At 57.1% G+C, this 15,020-nt stretch overlaps 1 protein-coding gene across 7 annotated transcripts in view; it reads left to right on the top strand.

The window, feature by feature from the left end:
* The window catches only part of PFKFB3 (6-phosphofructo-2-kinase/fructose-2,6-biphosphatase 3), a 146,825-nt gene that overhangs the window by 51,348 nt on the left and 80,457 nt on the right, over window positions 1-15,020 (top strand). For all 7 annotated transcript variants that reach the window (XR_007405867.1, XR_007405868.1, XR_007405864.1 and 4 more), the window contains 12 exons: window positions 4,198-4,323; window positions 4,900-4,996; window positions 5,698-5,764; window positions 6,326-6,400; window positions 6,753-6,809; window positions 9,184-9,308; window positions 10,164-10,371; window positions 10,600-10,746; window positions 10,925-11,029; window positions 12,464-12,593; window positions 13,337-13,399; window positions 13,536-13,600. Coding sequence is in view for 3 of the 7 variants with exons in the window: in XM_025445529.3 (XP_025301314.1) it covers window positions 4,198-4,323; window positions 4,900-4,996; window positions 5,698-5,764; window positions 6,326-6,400; window positions 6,753-6,809; window positions 9,184-9,308; window positions 10,164-10,371; window positions 10,600-10,746; window positions 10,925-11,029; window positions 12,464-12,593; window positions 13,337-13,399; window positions 13,536-13,600 (1,265 nt within the window). In the remaining 4 variants the exon portion in view is untranslated. The remainder of the gene's footprint in view (window positions 1-4,197; window positions 4,324-4,899; window positions 4,997-5,697; window positions 5,765-6,325; window positions 6,401-6,752; window positions 6,810-9,183; window positions 9,309-10,163; window positions 10,372-10,599; window positions 10,747-10,924; window positions 11,030-12,463; window positions 12,594-13,336; window positions 13,400-13,535; window positions 13,601-15,020) is intronic.

The raw sequence follows: 15,020 nt of genomic DNA, 5'->3' as shown, positions 1-15,020 counted from the left end.
GTTATCCACGCAAAACCTGAGTTTCTAGTCTATCTAATAGGGTACGTACTGTTGATGGACTTTCATCTCGGTAGGGGCTTCAGCCCGTGGGTGGCATTCCAAGTTGAAGACAGAAGGGAAAGGAGGGTGTTCCGGAGAATTCCCAACCTTATCTAGCAGTGATTCTCTGCCCTGGCTGCACTTTAGAGTTCTTTGGGGGGAGATTTTGGGGAAAAAAAAATCGTTAGGGGTAGCCCAAGCCAAGTGGGAAGTGTTACAGTGGGGCTGTTTTCGGTTCAGCCACCGGTTGAGAACAGCCAGTTTAGTTTAGGAGAGCGCACCTGAAGACTTCCAGGTGAGAAAAATCTAGGCGAGCCCCAGTTCTGTCCCTCACCACGGGTGTAGGGGGACCCATCTTCACCTGCGGCTCTTCGTCACGTCTAGAATGATGGAAACCATAACGGCTCATACTGATGAGGATGCTGCAGGGAGCATGTTTTATGCCTATTGCATTGCAGTTGATCCTCCCAAGAGCCTTTATGAAGCGTCCCTCCATTTCCCGGGCAAGGAAACCAAGATGCTGAGAGCTCAAGTAACTTGGCCCAGGTCCGAGGAAGTGGTGGGGCTGTGCGTCCAACGCTGTTTATTCGACTGCACGCTCTGTTCTCTCAGCCACCGCACTTCGGCTCGCCTCCCGGGGTTGTCAGATGAGTCACTAAAATGCCCGGTTCCTCACTATGGCCTGCAGAGACCATGTCAGGGGAGGAGGGCCATTTGTTGGACATGCGTGGGTTGAAGTGTTGCATGCAAAGCATTGAGCGATTTGGTATCCAGCAGTGGGACTGGAGAGCGTTCTGGGCCTGCCTTCTGTCACCCCAGGGTCAGGTATGTGAGCCCTTCCCAAGGAGCCCTGCAGAGGTGGCCGCGTCCCAGAGGGTCTCTGTCTGCAGCATTTGGTTTGCTCTTGCAAACTGTCCTGTAGACCCCCGGCAGGGGAGTCCCCCATCGGGACGTTCTGGGCTTTGACCCCATCCGCGTGTGCAGCTTGTCCGTCTGTCTGAAACACCCCTTCCATTTGTTTCCCCGGAACTCAGCACGGGAAGCATGATTACCTGCTTGCAGAAAGGCATGCCAGTGACTTGGCATCTCTGGAAGCTGGCGTTTCCGAGTGCCTTTGGGTAGAAGGAAGCTTCTCGCAGGAAATAGGGGAGCGACAATAAAGTGTCTTCCGATGGTTTCGTTTCTTTTCTGAGCGTGGGTTGTGGGTGTCGGTGTGGTGGGTGAGGACAGCTGCTGGGTGCCTGCTGGTGTCCGTGGTTACACGTTATCAGAGAAGTGAGTCATTTAATCTGGGGAGTAGGGCTGGAGCTGGAACCCTAGAATGAACCTGTGTGCAGGGCGAGGGGCATTACCCTGGCCCGTCTCACTGACTGTTTTTAGGACCGGCCACTCAGGTCACCCCAGGGGCTGCTGCTCACTGGCCTGGGCAGCTGGCTTCCTGGTTACCGTTTGCAGACTTTCCTGTGTCCACTGACACCCAGGGGCTGGCACCCAGTGGGCAGGGGGCATCGCGGGCTGATGGACTGGTGTGGCTGGCCGTGGATGGCGAGGGCTGGGCTCAGGTGCTCTTCAGGGACACTGGCCCTAGCGCCCCAATTCACCCCCCCCATGCCCACACCCGCCCCGCCCCAGCACTCCACGCATACACCTGTTCTGCGCCCTCACAGCGTTCACCACGCTCCGAAATGACTTTGTGCGTTTGTTTGCTCATACTTTGTCACTTCCCCACCCCAGACCAGATGCTGTGAGCACAGGGGCTGTGCTCCCAGGGCACCCAGCACGTGTGTTCCGTGGGCCAATGAATGAATGAATGGAATGACGGGAGTTGAGGGGGGGCGCCCAGAACTCGGCTCTTGCTCTAGTGACAGCCTTAACCCTGGATGTGGCTTTTAGCCCGAGCTCCGTCCCCCTCCCTGCTGCAAACCACAGTCAAGGTGTTAATAGTCTGTTAACCCAGCTCCTTTCAACAATTGCTTCTCTGGCTTTAACATCGTGAACATATACGCATCCCCCGAAACATGCTTATACACTGACATCTAAATATATCTGAGTATAAAAACTTGGGGGAGGGAGGGTCAAAAAGAAGTTAAAATATTAAATGTTTGTATCAGATGAAGGGAAACATACACGAACTTTTTGGAGACTTTTGTGTTAAATTCCTACCTGCTCTCCCCCAGTCCCTTGCTGTTGGGGGAGAGGAGGAGAAAGCAGAGCCCCAGTGAGCCTGGTGTGACAGGGGGACAGAGGTGCTCCTCTTCCATGGGCTAAGAAGGATCTGCAGAGAAGAAGAAATCGAGGGGGGGGGTAGTGGGGGGCTGCAGCCTGGGCAGATGATTATAGCGTGAAGGCTCTTGAGATCACCTGGGAGTTTACAAAAGGAGCCGGGAGCGATGAGGGAGAGTCAGACTCTGAGCTTAGTCAAAAGGTTTCCCTGCTTGGAGTCCCAGGAGTGCCAGGGTGGAGGGACGGCTGCGACCTCTGCCGAGGGTTCCACTGAATCTTGTGCAAGAAGCCAAAGGAATAGGGAAAATCGCTTCTGCTTTGCCAAATCAGAGAGAAATGATTTATTGGGGTTTGAGATTCAGCTTGAATTTTTGGCTTAAGATATTTACTCTGCTGTGTCCACATGGCTTTTTTTTTTCCTTCCAAAGCATCTCCTGCCAGAGATTTGTGCATAGGATTCCTTGATCCCCTATTTGATAAATCGGTCAGCCTCTGTCTCCACTTACTTGGCATGAGTCCATCATAAGCATCGCATACATGGGCACAGCTGTGGGGGGAGTCAGTTGGTTGGTGCCTGCATATTAGGATGCTCGTGGAGCAGTGGCATGGTGGGGACATCACGCAAGAGCAGAGGAAAGCCAGTGGCTTGAGGGAAGGGCTTGCAGAGTAAATGGTTCCAGGCATAAGTGAGAAGAGTCTTCTCATGAGTCACCTGCAGCTGCCACAATGCAGAGAGTGTGTCTTAGGGCCCCACTGGTTTTCCGGAAGGCCAACACTTTTCTCTTCTCGCCCCTTGGGATTCAAGAAAGCCCACTGGCGCTTCTTTGCTCAACTTGGGTACCTAGGCCGGGCAGGGAAATGCCTCTTTGCTACGAACTCGTTTGTTCCCAGCCAAGGGGTTTTGTGGTTCCCAAATGTCTCCTGGCCTTCTGATGGCCTGTCCTCCTCCTGACTCTGCGTGGAGAAGGTCACTGATGGTCTCAAATGTGAAAGAAGAAACAGCCCCCTCTGTGTGGTTTGCTTCCTCCTTGCCCCCAGCCCACAGGTCCAGGGGGCAGATCCTAGAATAATACGGTGGGTGTTTGGACACGTGGTTGCATGGTCACAGGCTCAGCATGGGACCGTGTTGGGGCGTCCCCCTTGGAGGTGGTGTCCTCCTTCAAGCCGGTGCCTGTCAGTGGCCTGCTGGCTCTCCTTCCTTCCCCATCTGGCACTCACTCGCCTAGAAGCAGACAGAATCTGACGTTTAAATCTGACGTCTGCCTAGACCTGTGGTGTGGTGACAGTAGCTCTGTCTGCAACCACGTGGCCGGTGCCAGGAAGCAATGCCACGTAACCGTCCAGGCGGCCAGCGAGCACCAGGCAGTGTGGCTGGGCTGGGAGTGGGCAGGCGGCTGGTTTCCTGTCCCCAATGGGCCCCTGACATGCTTGTCCCCAGGATGCTGGAGTCACCTTAGCATCTCAAGGGCAAGACACCAGCCAAGAAAACGTTGCCCATTGAGTGTCCAGAACAGGGTTCTTTGGGCTCCTTTCTTAAAACCAGTGAAAACCTCTCTCCCTGATGTTTTGTCTTATTGAAACACCTTTCCTACCACTAACGCACCCCCACTGGTATTGGGGAGTCCCTTCCTCATTCTCCCCAAGAGTGCTTTCTGCTCTGGGGTTAGTAATGGGGTTCCTGGCTGGGTTTAGGGCCCTCAGGTATCGGGTCGGTATTTGGGGTTGGGACAGCCCCTGCCACTCATGACCTGAAAACAAGATGGGGATGCGTAACTGGGGTGGGGTGTGTGTGTGGGTGTCTCAGCCCCGCTGGACCCTGGGCTTTGAGGTGGGAATGAAATAGGAATTGCTGCAGAATTCCTGAGAGTTCATCGTGGATTTAGTTCGTCACGGCACCTGCTTCCTCGCTCACTCCCTTCTTTGTTCTCCCCCTAGCCTGTGGGCCGAAGCTGACCAACTCCCCCACCGTGATCGTCATGGTGGGCCTCCCAGCCCGGGGTAAGACGTACATCTCGAAGAAGCTGACTCGCTACCTCAACTGGATTGGCGTCCCCACGAAAGGTGAGGCCAGTGCCACGGCCAGGCTGGTCACCTGGAGCTCTGTGGTCTTGCTCGCTGACCCCTGCAACCGATTAAATGGCTGCTGGGACCTGCCTTGTGGGGCCCCGCTGGGGCTGGCCTGCCCCCTGTGGTTGTGGGGGGCGTCCCTCTGGCCGTGTCACTCACCACCCTATGGACATACCCTTCGTTTGTGCTGGATGTTTTCCCACCTGCTGCTCATTTCCTACTGCCCTGCACCTCCTTCAAGACGCCTTCTCTGGCCACATGGTCTGGGGGGATCCGTGTCCCTTAAGTCCCACCAGCACGTAGTTGTGTGCTGCGGCCTCTTTGCACGGTCTCATGCAGCTGGACTGCAGGCGGGGCGGTGGAAGACGGGCTCTGGAAGAGCAGGCCACCGTGAGCGGCACTGGGGCTGGGGAAGCGGGGCTGCCTCTGGCCTCCCAGCCCCGCGTGGGGAGGTCCACTCCCTGGTCTCTGCGTCTTAGCGGAACCTTACTCGGGTTGGCGTCGGTGCGTTGGCGTGGCTTCCTTTGGTAGAGAGGGGGTCAGTAAGGGTCCTTGCCTTTGCCCCCGCAGTGTTCAACGTCGGGGAGTACCGCCGGGAGGCCGTGAAGCAGTACAGCTCCTACAGCTTCTTCCGCCCCGACAATGAGGAAGCCATGAAAGTCCGCAAGTAAGGCCCGAGCTGCTGCGGGAGCCTGGACGTGGGTTTGCTCTGCTTCCTGAAGCCGGGTTCTCTGGGAGAAAGAGGAAGCTGCCTGCGGTGTGGCTCCCCAGACGGGCCTCCGAGTGTGCTAGGGTGTGTGTCGGCCTCGCTGGGGCTCGCTGCTTCATCTGCAACCCGTGGCCCAGTTCATCTGAGGGTTGATACAGATCAGCAGTGATGCCTCGTCGAGGACGAACAAAATGTGTGTGTGTGTATGTGTGTGTAAAATCATCTGTTTACATTTGCTGAGCATTTTTCTTTTAAGCCCGGGGTGGTCGTGAAACCCAGGTCCCGTGGCGCTCAACCCCTGACAGCATTCTAGATGCACCCGGGAGCTTGGGAAGCTCCTGATGCCAGCCCTCCCCTAGATAGTGCAGTGAGAATCCAGGGGCAGGACCTGGGCGGCTGATGTGTAAAAGCTCCCGGAGAGATTTCTGTGTGCAGCCAGGCATGAGCACCATCTCCCGAGGGTGACTGTGGCCACCCGTGCAAGCATCCCCTAGAGCCTCTGGGTGTGTGGGGGCTGGGCCTGGCCGCCCTGGCCAGCCTGGCGGTTTAGGGGTGGAATTGCCGGTCAGTCTGTTTGTTAGGATGAATGGGGGGTTGCGTGGGCTTCCCCCTTGGGCTGTGCTGCTCTGATGCCTGCATTCTCTTTCTGTGTGTTCCAGGCAGTGTGCTCTAGCTGCCTTGAGAGACGTCAAAAGTTACCTGATGAAGGAAGGGGGCCAAATTGCAGTAAGTCTGGGAATTGCCAGCCCTGTCTCCAGTGCCATAGTGGGGTAGTGCCCTGGAGGGAGCAAAATGTAGAACAGTGGCCAGAGCAGTGCCAAGAGACATTGCAGGGACACCTCTACTGGGACAAGTGCCTCTGGCCTGAGAGTTGAGGGAAGCAAGTGGCTAGTGCAGCACAGGGACCCAGGAAGGGGGTTAACTGGGTGCAGACCCGGGGCACAGCTGGTTGGTATGCTCTGATCACCCCTCATCTGTATGCCGTTGGACACCACCCTCCAAGGCAGGATGGGCCTGGGGTACCTGTGCCATGGTAGCCAGGGTCCCTTCCCTTGCACCCTCTCCTGTGCGTTGCTACTGTTCATTTGGTTTAAGTACCATCCCCCAGCTCCCTATCTGTCCCAGAGTGCTGGAGGCAGCAGGAGGCCCAGGGGGCAGGGCACCATCTCTCCTGGAACCTCGTTTGGCTTACACCTGGAGGTGACAGGCCTGACCTACTTGTGGTTTGGTAAATACTATATATCTCAAACTTGGGCTCTCCTCACTGCCCGTCTTTCTTGCTATCAGGTTTTCGATGCCACCAATACTACCAGAGAGAGGAGACACATGATCCTTCATTTTGCCAAAGAAAATGATTTCAAGGTGAGCCAAACTTCTTGTCTTGCTCTGGAGCATGGAGGAGTGAGGAAAACATACCCCTCGGGAACTGGCTGATTGCCATGTCTGGGGCACCGCTGCTCCTTGCTTGCATCTTTACCTCCTGCTGCCCCTGCTTTGCTGCCTTACAGATTGAGTCTCCCTGGTGGGGACTCTCAGGGGTTACCATGACTAGGAGGTAGGATTGAGCAAGTGGTTGGTTTTATGTGTTTGGGTATTTTTAAAGAGGTCCTGTCTCCTCCAGTGTGGTGATGACATCACAGTGACACCCAAGTCAGCCCTTTGTGTTAACCACATTTGTGGTGTCCTAACGTTTTTGCCTTACTTTTACTTCCAGGTGTTTTTCATTGAGTCTGTGTGCGATGACCCTATGGTTGTGGCCTCGAACATCATGGTAAGACCACGCAGAACCCCACTCTAGGGTGGCGGTGAGAGAAAAGTGGGGAACCAGGTCAGGCCCAGAGCAATAACTGGGTGCTGAGAGCGAGCTGGCTGACCCACTTGTTGGTTTTGTCGGAGAAATGGGAATCCAGGGAGGAGGGAGGTGCAGAGCAGTATTTAATTTAGAAGCATGTTCTGTGACCTGGGCTGGCTTTTATCTGGGGTCCTTGCAGACCGTTGGCAGAAACCAATCTTTGCAGGACGTGAGAGATAAAGCAGGAGATTGGAAACAGTTTCTGTGGGTAGCTTGGCAGCCAGCTGGGGACGGGGCTGCTTGGGACAAAGGGCAGCTCACCCCCTCCAGATGGGAAAGGAGGCAGTGGGGTGGACTCTTAGCTGTTAAGGTCTTAGTAAGAATGATCGTGTATCGATAAAACGCCATAGGACGCAGCCAACTCAACCAGAACCCCCATGTGTGGGAAGACTGGAGGTAGGAAAACGATCTTCCTGCTTTTGCATCTGTAATGTAACCTTCTCCTCTCCCGGTGCCAAGGGGGAGTTTGCCCAGATAAATTGAAGGTAACTGGCAGCTTAATTTGATTGATTCTTAAATTTTGCCACTTGAGAGCGATACATTGTAAGTGGAAACTATTACCATGAAGACCTTACCACAGGTCACCTTCCCAAGTAGATAATTTTCTGTGTAAATTACATGAGAGTAAGACATGTCTCTAATGACAAGCGGGTCTGAGGCTTGTACAGGGAGTGCTCCGGTTTGCTGTATACACACGTGCATCTTTATTTTTGTTTTAAAGATTTTATTTATTGACGAGAGACACAGAGAGAGGGGCAGAGACACAGGCAGAGGGAGAAGCAAGCTCCATGCAGGGAGCCCGACATGGGACTCAGTCCCGGGTCTCCAGGATCACACCCTGGGCCGAAGGCAGGGGCTAAACTGCTGAGCCACCCAGGGATCCCCCACGCGTGCATCCTTAGGGGGTTGCTGAAGATCCATTGGCTTGGAAGGCAGCGGGAATATTCACGAGCGTTTCTAAGAAATGAGTTTGTATGTCAGGAAGTGCTATTCAACTAGTGGAAAATCAGGCCCGGTTAGTTTTCAGCACGTCCAAAGGAAGAGGCTCAAAGTACGGGGACGTAGCACAGACGTGGCGGTCATCGGAACAGAGGGTTTTGCTTGTGTCTCTTGGGTTTGGTCCTCATTCCCCTTGGTGGCGAAGCAGGGTGCAGCTGCACAGTTGGTGTTCCGCAGCGAGTGGGCCCCACGTGCTTGGCTGGGAGCTCCCCGCTTATCTCGTGCTCTGTTAACACATCTGGTCGTTTGCCCTGACCCCTCTGTGTTCAGAAATCCGGGGCTCTGCTTAAGCCCTGGAGCAGCTTTGGAGCTTAGGCCTTCCCGCTGCGCTCTTTGTGGTGGCCGTGCCAGGGAGAGAGGGATTTGGCCACTTAGATCGCTTTTCATCGCGGCCCGATAAATACACACGAGACCAGATTTGCCGTCTGACCCGTGCGAGCGTTCCGCGCCTGCGGCGTTCAGCGCGCTCCCGTCTCCGCGCAGTGGTCACCTCCCCGGACGGCAGAAGGTCCGCGTCTTCCCAGGCGGAGGCCCTAGTGTCGTGGACCCCTAACTCCCCGCGGACTCGGGGTTTTGGAGAGTGTCCGCCTGTCTCACGGCTTGTTGGAGAGAGCACACGCAGGAACAAATCCTGAGTGTCCCTAAAACCTGCCCTGTTTCTCAGACATGTTGCTCACTTACAGGAGACGGCGGGTCTGGGGGTCCTTCCTCCTTGACCTCTTTTGTGTGGGAGCAAACCTGAGGAAGGCCCAAGGCGTGTGGTCCAGGGGGAGAAGCTCTGACCGGGGCCGGGTTGCAGGCATGTGCTGCCCGTCTAGGGCAGGTGGGAGGAAGAGTCCCGCCTGGCGCGCAGGGCAGAGCACCGCTGGCACCCCCGAGTGCACCTTTGCGAGCGGGCCACCTACTGTCCACGCGCGGAACGTCATGGGTGCCTATCCAGAGCTGGGATTGAGGGTGGCGGTCCGGTGGCGTCCTGGCCACTGGGTTTATCCCCAAACGTGGCCCATTCAGATGTGTTCGTTAGAATCCTGTGGGTTTTCTGTTTCCATCCCTCCAGGCAGGGATCCTCTGTGTCCCTTGGGTGCTTTCCCCATGTAATCATCAGACTATGACTCAATCCCCGGTGGTTTTTTTTTTTTTTTCCCCCTTTTTTTTCCTCTTAAATGCCGGGTAGGATCATCATTATTCTGAGCTGGTCTGTGCTTTCCCTGTTTGCAAGCCCCAAATCCCGCTTCGTCTAAGCAGAAAGCCTTGCACAGCGTGATTCATCAGCTGCCTTTTTGTGGTGTTGCAGGAAGTCAAAATCTCCAGCCCGGATTACAAAGATTGCAATTCAGCAGAAGCTATGGACGACTTCATGAAGAGAATCAGTTGCTATGAAGCCAGCTACCAGCCCCTCGACCCCGACAAATGTGACAGGTAATTCATTCCTAAGAGGGGACCATTGCCCAATCCCCTGCGTTAGTGTTTTCTTGCTGTCCACGTGAAAGCACTTGCTCCTGAATACTCTCAAAAACTACCTTTTAAAATGTCTTTTAAAGAAGTCCTTGATCGCATGTGTTCAGTGTAAATGTCTCAGGTGCTGAGTCGAGGTGTGGAAAGTGCGTGCTGAGCGCCGTCTTGCTCCTGTTGCTTCCTTTCTGTTTTGTTTTTTTTTTTTGATTTTTTAAATATTTTATTTATTGGGGATCCCCGGATGACTCAGTGGTTTAGCGCCTGCCTTCGGCCCAGGCCGTGATCCCGGGGTCCCGGGATCGAGTCCCACATTGGGCTCCCCGCAGGGAGCCTGCTTCTCCCTTTACCTGTCTCTGCCTCTTGTCTCTCTCTCTGTCTCTCATGAATAAATAAGTAAAATCTTAAAAAAAAAAAAAAAGATTTTATTTATTCATGAGAGAGCCAGAGGCAGAGACACAGGCAGAGGGAGAAGCAGGCTCCCTGCGGGGAGCCTGATGTGTGGGACTCGATCCCGAGACCCTGGGATCACGGCCTGGGCCAAAGGCAGATGCCACCCAGGTGTCCCTGTGTCCTTTCTGTCCTGTTCTGTCCCCATGCTTTGCTCTTCTCCCCGTCTGGGAGGCAGCGGCCTTTCCAGCATGCCCTGCACCCTTCTTCTCAGTCTCTGAGCAAACACACACAGTCTGTGCCCTCACGGGGCTCTCGGCCAGACGTCCGACGTGGTGGTTCTGGTGGGGCTGAGTGTGTGCGCTCAGCCTGGGGGCCCCCGGGGGGTGTGGGCCCAGGGGCTGCCGCTCAACTGGCCGCCCTCCCGTGCAGGGACCTCTCCTTGATCAAGGTGATTGATGTGGGCCGGCGGTTCCTGGTGAACAGAGTTCAGGACCACATTCAGAGCCGCATCGTGTACTACCTGATGAACATCCACGTGCAGCCCCGCACCATCTACCTGTGTCGGCACGGGGAGAGCGAGCACAACCTCCAGGGGAAGATCGGAGGGGACTCGGGTCTGTCCAGCAGAGGCAGGAAGGTAGGGGGGAGTGCAGGGAGTCCCTGCATGTGTGTGGGGTTGGGGGGGGTCTCCAGGGCTTTGAGGGAGCATGTCCCTGCAGGGGCTGCTCCTCACTCTTCTGAGGATGGCAGAGTAACGTCCCTGACGTGGCGTGGGACAGGCCTGCGCCGCTTCTCCGGGGGGCGCAGGGTGGGTGCAGGAGCCTGAGCCCAGTCTGCGTGTCCCTCTTGTCCCGTGCCCTCCCAGTTCGCGAACGCCCTGAGCAAATTCGTGGAGGAGCAGAACCTGAAGGACCTCAAGGTGTGGACCAGCCAGCTGAAAAGCACCATCCAGACGGCAGAGGCCCTTCGTCTCCCCTATGAGCAGTGGAAGGCGCTCAACGAGATTGATGCTGTGAGTGCAGCGCGGGGTGGTCGGGGTGGTCGGGGGTGGGCCCCACCCCCGGCCTTGGCTGTGGGAGGCGGGAGACTGGAGCCAGAGGGCTCGGAGGCTTCTCCCCTCCCCATCTGCTCAAAGTGAGAGCCCCTGCCAGTGTGGGCCTGGCTGGCGGTGACGCCCGTGTTCCTGCCAGGGCGTCTGCGAGGAGATGACCTACGAGGAGATCAGGGCCACCTACCCCGAGGAGTACGCGCTGCGGGAGCAGGACAAGTACTACTACCGCTACCCCACCGGGGAGGTACGTGCACAGGTGTGGCCGCGTGTGTCTAGGCCGGGCATGGACCTGGGGAGGCGGAGTGGGCAGGACGGGCTCTTGTATCCCGCCTCCCCCAGCGCCTTCGGACGCTTGTTCCGGGCACACTCACCCCCGACTCGAGGCTTCCTGGACTGAACCTTGTAAAGGGCCCCAGAGAAGCACAGTTGTATTTTCCCCGTGAGCAACAGCGGGAGGCGTGCTCCTCTGAGGAGTTCGTACTGAAGTCACGGGCGGTCATTCCCTCGGCTGCAGACCAGACGGCAGACGTGACATTGGTCCGCAGGCCGTGGGCACGAATCGAACTGAGGGCACGCGTAGCCCCATCTGGCCAAGTGAGCGCTGGAGTGTGGGTGGCACTCTGGGGGGTCTGTGCAGGCCACCAGGTGACATCTGCTGGCTCCTCGCCACCGTCTGCAGGCTGTCTCCGTCTCCGTCTCCGTCTTGCTCGCGCTCAGGGCGCTGACCTCCTCTGAGGCTCTGGCCCTCGTTCCTGGAGCCTGATTAGTAAGAGAAAGAGGGGGGACCCCAGAGGGAGTGGCGTGCGTGGGAGCCTCGGTGGTCTTAAGAGCCACGGGCCTGCCCCTTTCTTCCTCAATTTCTTTATTTTATTAAGAGGAAATGCACATAATATAAAACTTGCCATCTTGAAGTATATGGTTCGGCAGTGTTTAGTATACTCGGGATACCGTGTAACCATCGCCGCTAATTCTAGAACATTCTATCACTCCAAAAGAAACCCCAGCCTGTGACTGCCTAGCCCCGGCCCTGGTGACCACGGACTGTTTGTGTCTCTGTGGAGTGGCCGATTCTGGACGTTTCATGGGCATGGGGTCGTACAGCACGTGGTCTTCTGTGTCTGGCCTCTTTCACCGAGTTAACACGTTCAAGGTCCACGTTGTAAGCCTGTGTCGGGTCGTCGTCCCCTCCCTCCCCCGTGCAGAGGATTAGGATGCGGTAGTGGGAGAGAGGATGCTCTGTGCAACTCTTGGAGGATTGCTTCTCCACATCCTCACCAGCATGGGGACAGTGCCTCTTGCCTAGGAAGCTGGTTGAGGGGGGTCCCCCAGTGCCTATGAGGGCTGCACCCCTGAAACTGCCACCGGCTGTTGATGAATGATCCCACATCCTCTTGTTTTTCTTTTTTTTAAAGATTTTATTCATGAGTGAGACAGAGAAAGAGGCAGAGACACAGGCAGAGGGAGAAGGAGGCTCCCTGTGGGGAGCCCGATGTGAGACTCGATCCCAGGACCCTGGGGTCATGACCTGAGCCCAAGGCAGGTGCTCGACCACTGAGCCACCCGGGCGCCCCTGTGCCCTGGTTTCTAACGATAGGAGGGGCGTGCTGGGCTAGCAGAGCCCCCACCCTGCCTGCCTGTGCCTCTGCCCAAACCCAGCGTCCCCGTCCCTGTCTTGCAGTCCTACCAGGACCTGGTCCAGCGCCTGGAGCCGGTGATCATGGAGCTGGAGCGCCAGGAGAATGTGCTGGTCATCTGCCATCAGGCTGTCCTGCGTTGCCTCTTGGCCTACTTCCTGGACAAGAGTGCAGGTGCTGCTGGCTACTGAAGCTTCCTCTTGGTGGTTGGGTAGGGGATTAGGAGCCAGTTGGGCTCCCCAAAACGGAGGAGGGAACTGGTCTTTGAGTTTGGGGTTGCTGCAAACCAGGCCTTGCCCACCAGAGCACGCAGGCCTGGCGGCTTGCAGAGAGGCCTTCCCGGCCCAGGGCTTCCTGGCCACCCTCGGGACTGGTCTGCAGAGCACCCTGTGATGCTCAGTCTGATGCACAGTGGACCTGCTGGCTTTGTGAAACGGCCCCAAGAGTCCTCAGCTGTTCACATCTCAGGGGCTTAGGGGCCCTGGGTCGGGGGGCCTGGGGGGGGCCGCTCTTCCCTTCAGCCCACCTGTAAAGAACAAAGCACCCAGAAAACTCTCACGAGACTTGAAATTTAAACCTGTGTCTACCCAGGGCTCATACCTAAACTGTTTGGGGAATTGAGAAATGACCCCCCCACCTTTTTTTTTTCTTTTTTTGTAAATTCTAATGTGTGAGGGTGTTTTTGGGGTTGGTTTTAATTCTGTTCGTTTGGCTGGATGTTGCTTCTAGGGCCACCTGCCTTGAGCAGGAGAGGCCTGTGTGTGGGGTGGGGGGAGGCAGAGATGCTCCTGCTTGGCCCGGACCCCAAGGGTGCCGCCACCACCACCACCACCACGGAAGGAGCTGTCCCTGGGGACCTGCAGGTGTCCATCCTCGAGGCTCCTGTCTCACCGTGAGGCCCTTTCTTTTCTTTTCAGAGGAGATGCCTTATCTGAAATGCCCCCTTCACACGGTCCTCAAGCTGACCCCTGTCGCTTACGGTGAGTACCTCGGCTCAGCTCCTGTCACACCCTGCACCCTTCCCACCCCCCGGGACGGTGGCTCCTGGCGTCTCTGGGGCTAGAAGTGGCCTGTCCCCTGGAGCCGAAGCCAACCTCTGTCCCCACCCTCCCCCAGGCTGCCGCGTAGAGTCCATCTACCTGAATGTGGAGTCCGTGAGCACGCACCGGGAGAGGTCAGAGGTGAGTGCGAGCCCGGTGCCCCCGGCCCTCCAGCATCCCCACCTTGTCCTCCATCCATCCTGTCCTCCGTTCCCAGAGGGACTCTGTGGAGTGACAGGGCCGGTGGCTGCGAGCCCTCGAGAGGTCCCCACATTGTGTTGCCTGTAACCGTGCGCCTGTGTCTTCCAGCGGGTTCTCGCTGGAGAAGCGTGTGTGGAGTTGGCCGGTCTTGACCCTCCCCTGCCCGCCTGCCTTTCCATCCATGCGTTCCTGCCGTGTCTTTCTATGTGGCTTCTTGCATCTTCTTTTTCTTATTTTCCCTATTTTCCTCCCCCATTTCGACTCAAGTGGGTATCAGAGCAGAAGATGCATTCCGCTCCTGCAAGCTTGACCGTAGCACAGCTGCTGTCTGTTCCTCTGGGGCAGCTAAGTCTCCTTTCTTCGGGTTCCAGAGTTACTGGTGCAAACAGGATGGGTGGAGGCGCAGAATTAGCAGGAAGACGAAAACCATGGAAAGGAGCCGGGGCTGGCCAGATGCTGTGGTTTGGGAAGTAGGGACTCGAGGGAGGCTGGATGTGGAAGGCTCCATCAGGAGACCCTAGGCCTGGTCATATCCGATTTCCCCTGGGGAGGCCTTGCACTTGGGGGGCAGCCTGGCCGGAGCCCCCAGGGGCCAAGCAGCGCGCTGCCCAGGGCGTGGTTGGGAGGGAATGGCGGGCTTGCTGTATACCAGCCGTCAGACCGCAGCGCATCCGTCGCCCGCTGACCCTTGCTCTCACACCACGGCGACTGTCCCGTCTGAGCAGGACACCTGCCTCCCCATTCCCAAGCGTGGCCACAAGATTCTGGCTTGAAGATCCCAGCTTCCACCAGCGGTTGGCTGGCTGGTTGGCCATAGGGAAAGGAGGACGGCCAGCCTCGGCCCTGTGTCGGCCCCGCTCCCGGCCGTGGGTGGGGGTGAGGGCCAGACACTCTGCCTGACTCCTGCCGCGGGCCGGGGCCTCCGCTGGGCTCCGATGGCCCGTGGACACTGTGCGGAGCTGGGGCAGCGCCTCAAGGGAGACAGTCAGACCTCCACGCAGGCCGCGGGGCTGCAGGCTGTAGGGGCACAGGCCTGGGGACTGGGCCCGGGTTCCCCAGGTTCCAGTTGCATTGTTACTTGCTGGGAAGGCTCTCGTTCGGCCCTGGCTTGCCGTTCTGCAAACCTCAGGTTTTCTGCCTCTTTGGTCTCCTTGGCAGGGGTTGAAGCTCACGTTTCTGGCCCTAAGCCGGGGTGTCAGGTGTCGTGATGGGGAGCAGGAGCCACTGTACACCTGCTGGCTCGCGACTGGGCGAGGAGAGCCCAGCACCGCCCCCTCCCCCTCCCGCTGTCCCCTCCGCTCAGGTCCCCTTTCCCCGTTCTCGGCGCTCTTGGAGGCTGGCAGCCGGGTCCCTCCTCTGA

Source organism: Canis lupus, chromosome 2 (genome assembly GCF_003254725.2).
Source record: "Canis lupus dingo isolate Sandy chromosome 2, ASM325472v2, whole genome shotgun sequence".
Classification (NCBI taxonomy): domain Eukaryota; kingdom Metazoa; phylum Chordata; class Mammalia; order Carnivora; family Canidae; genus Canis; species Canis lupus.
This window is presented reverse-complemented; position numbering and strand designations above follow the sequence as displayed.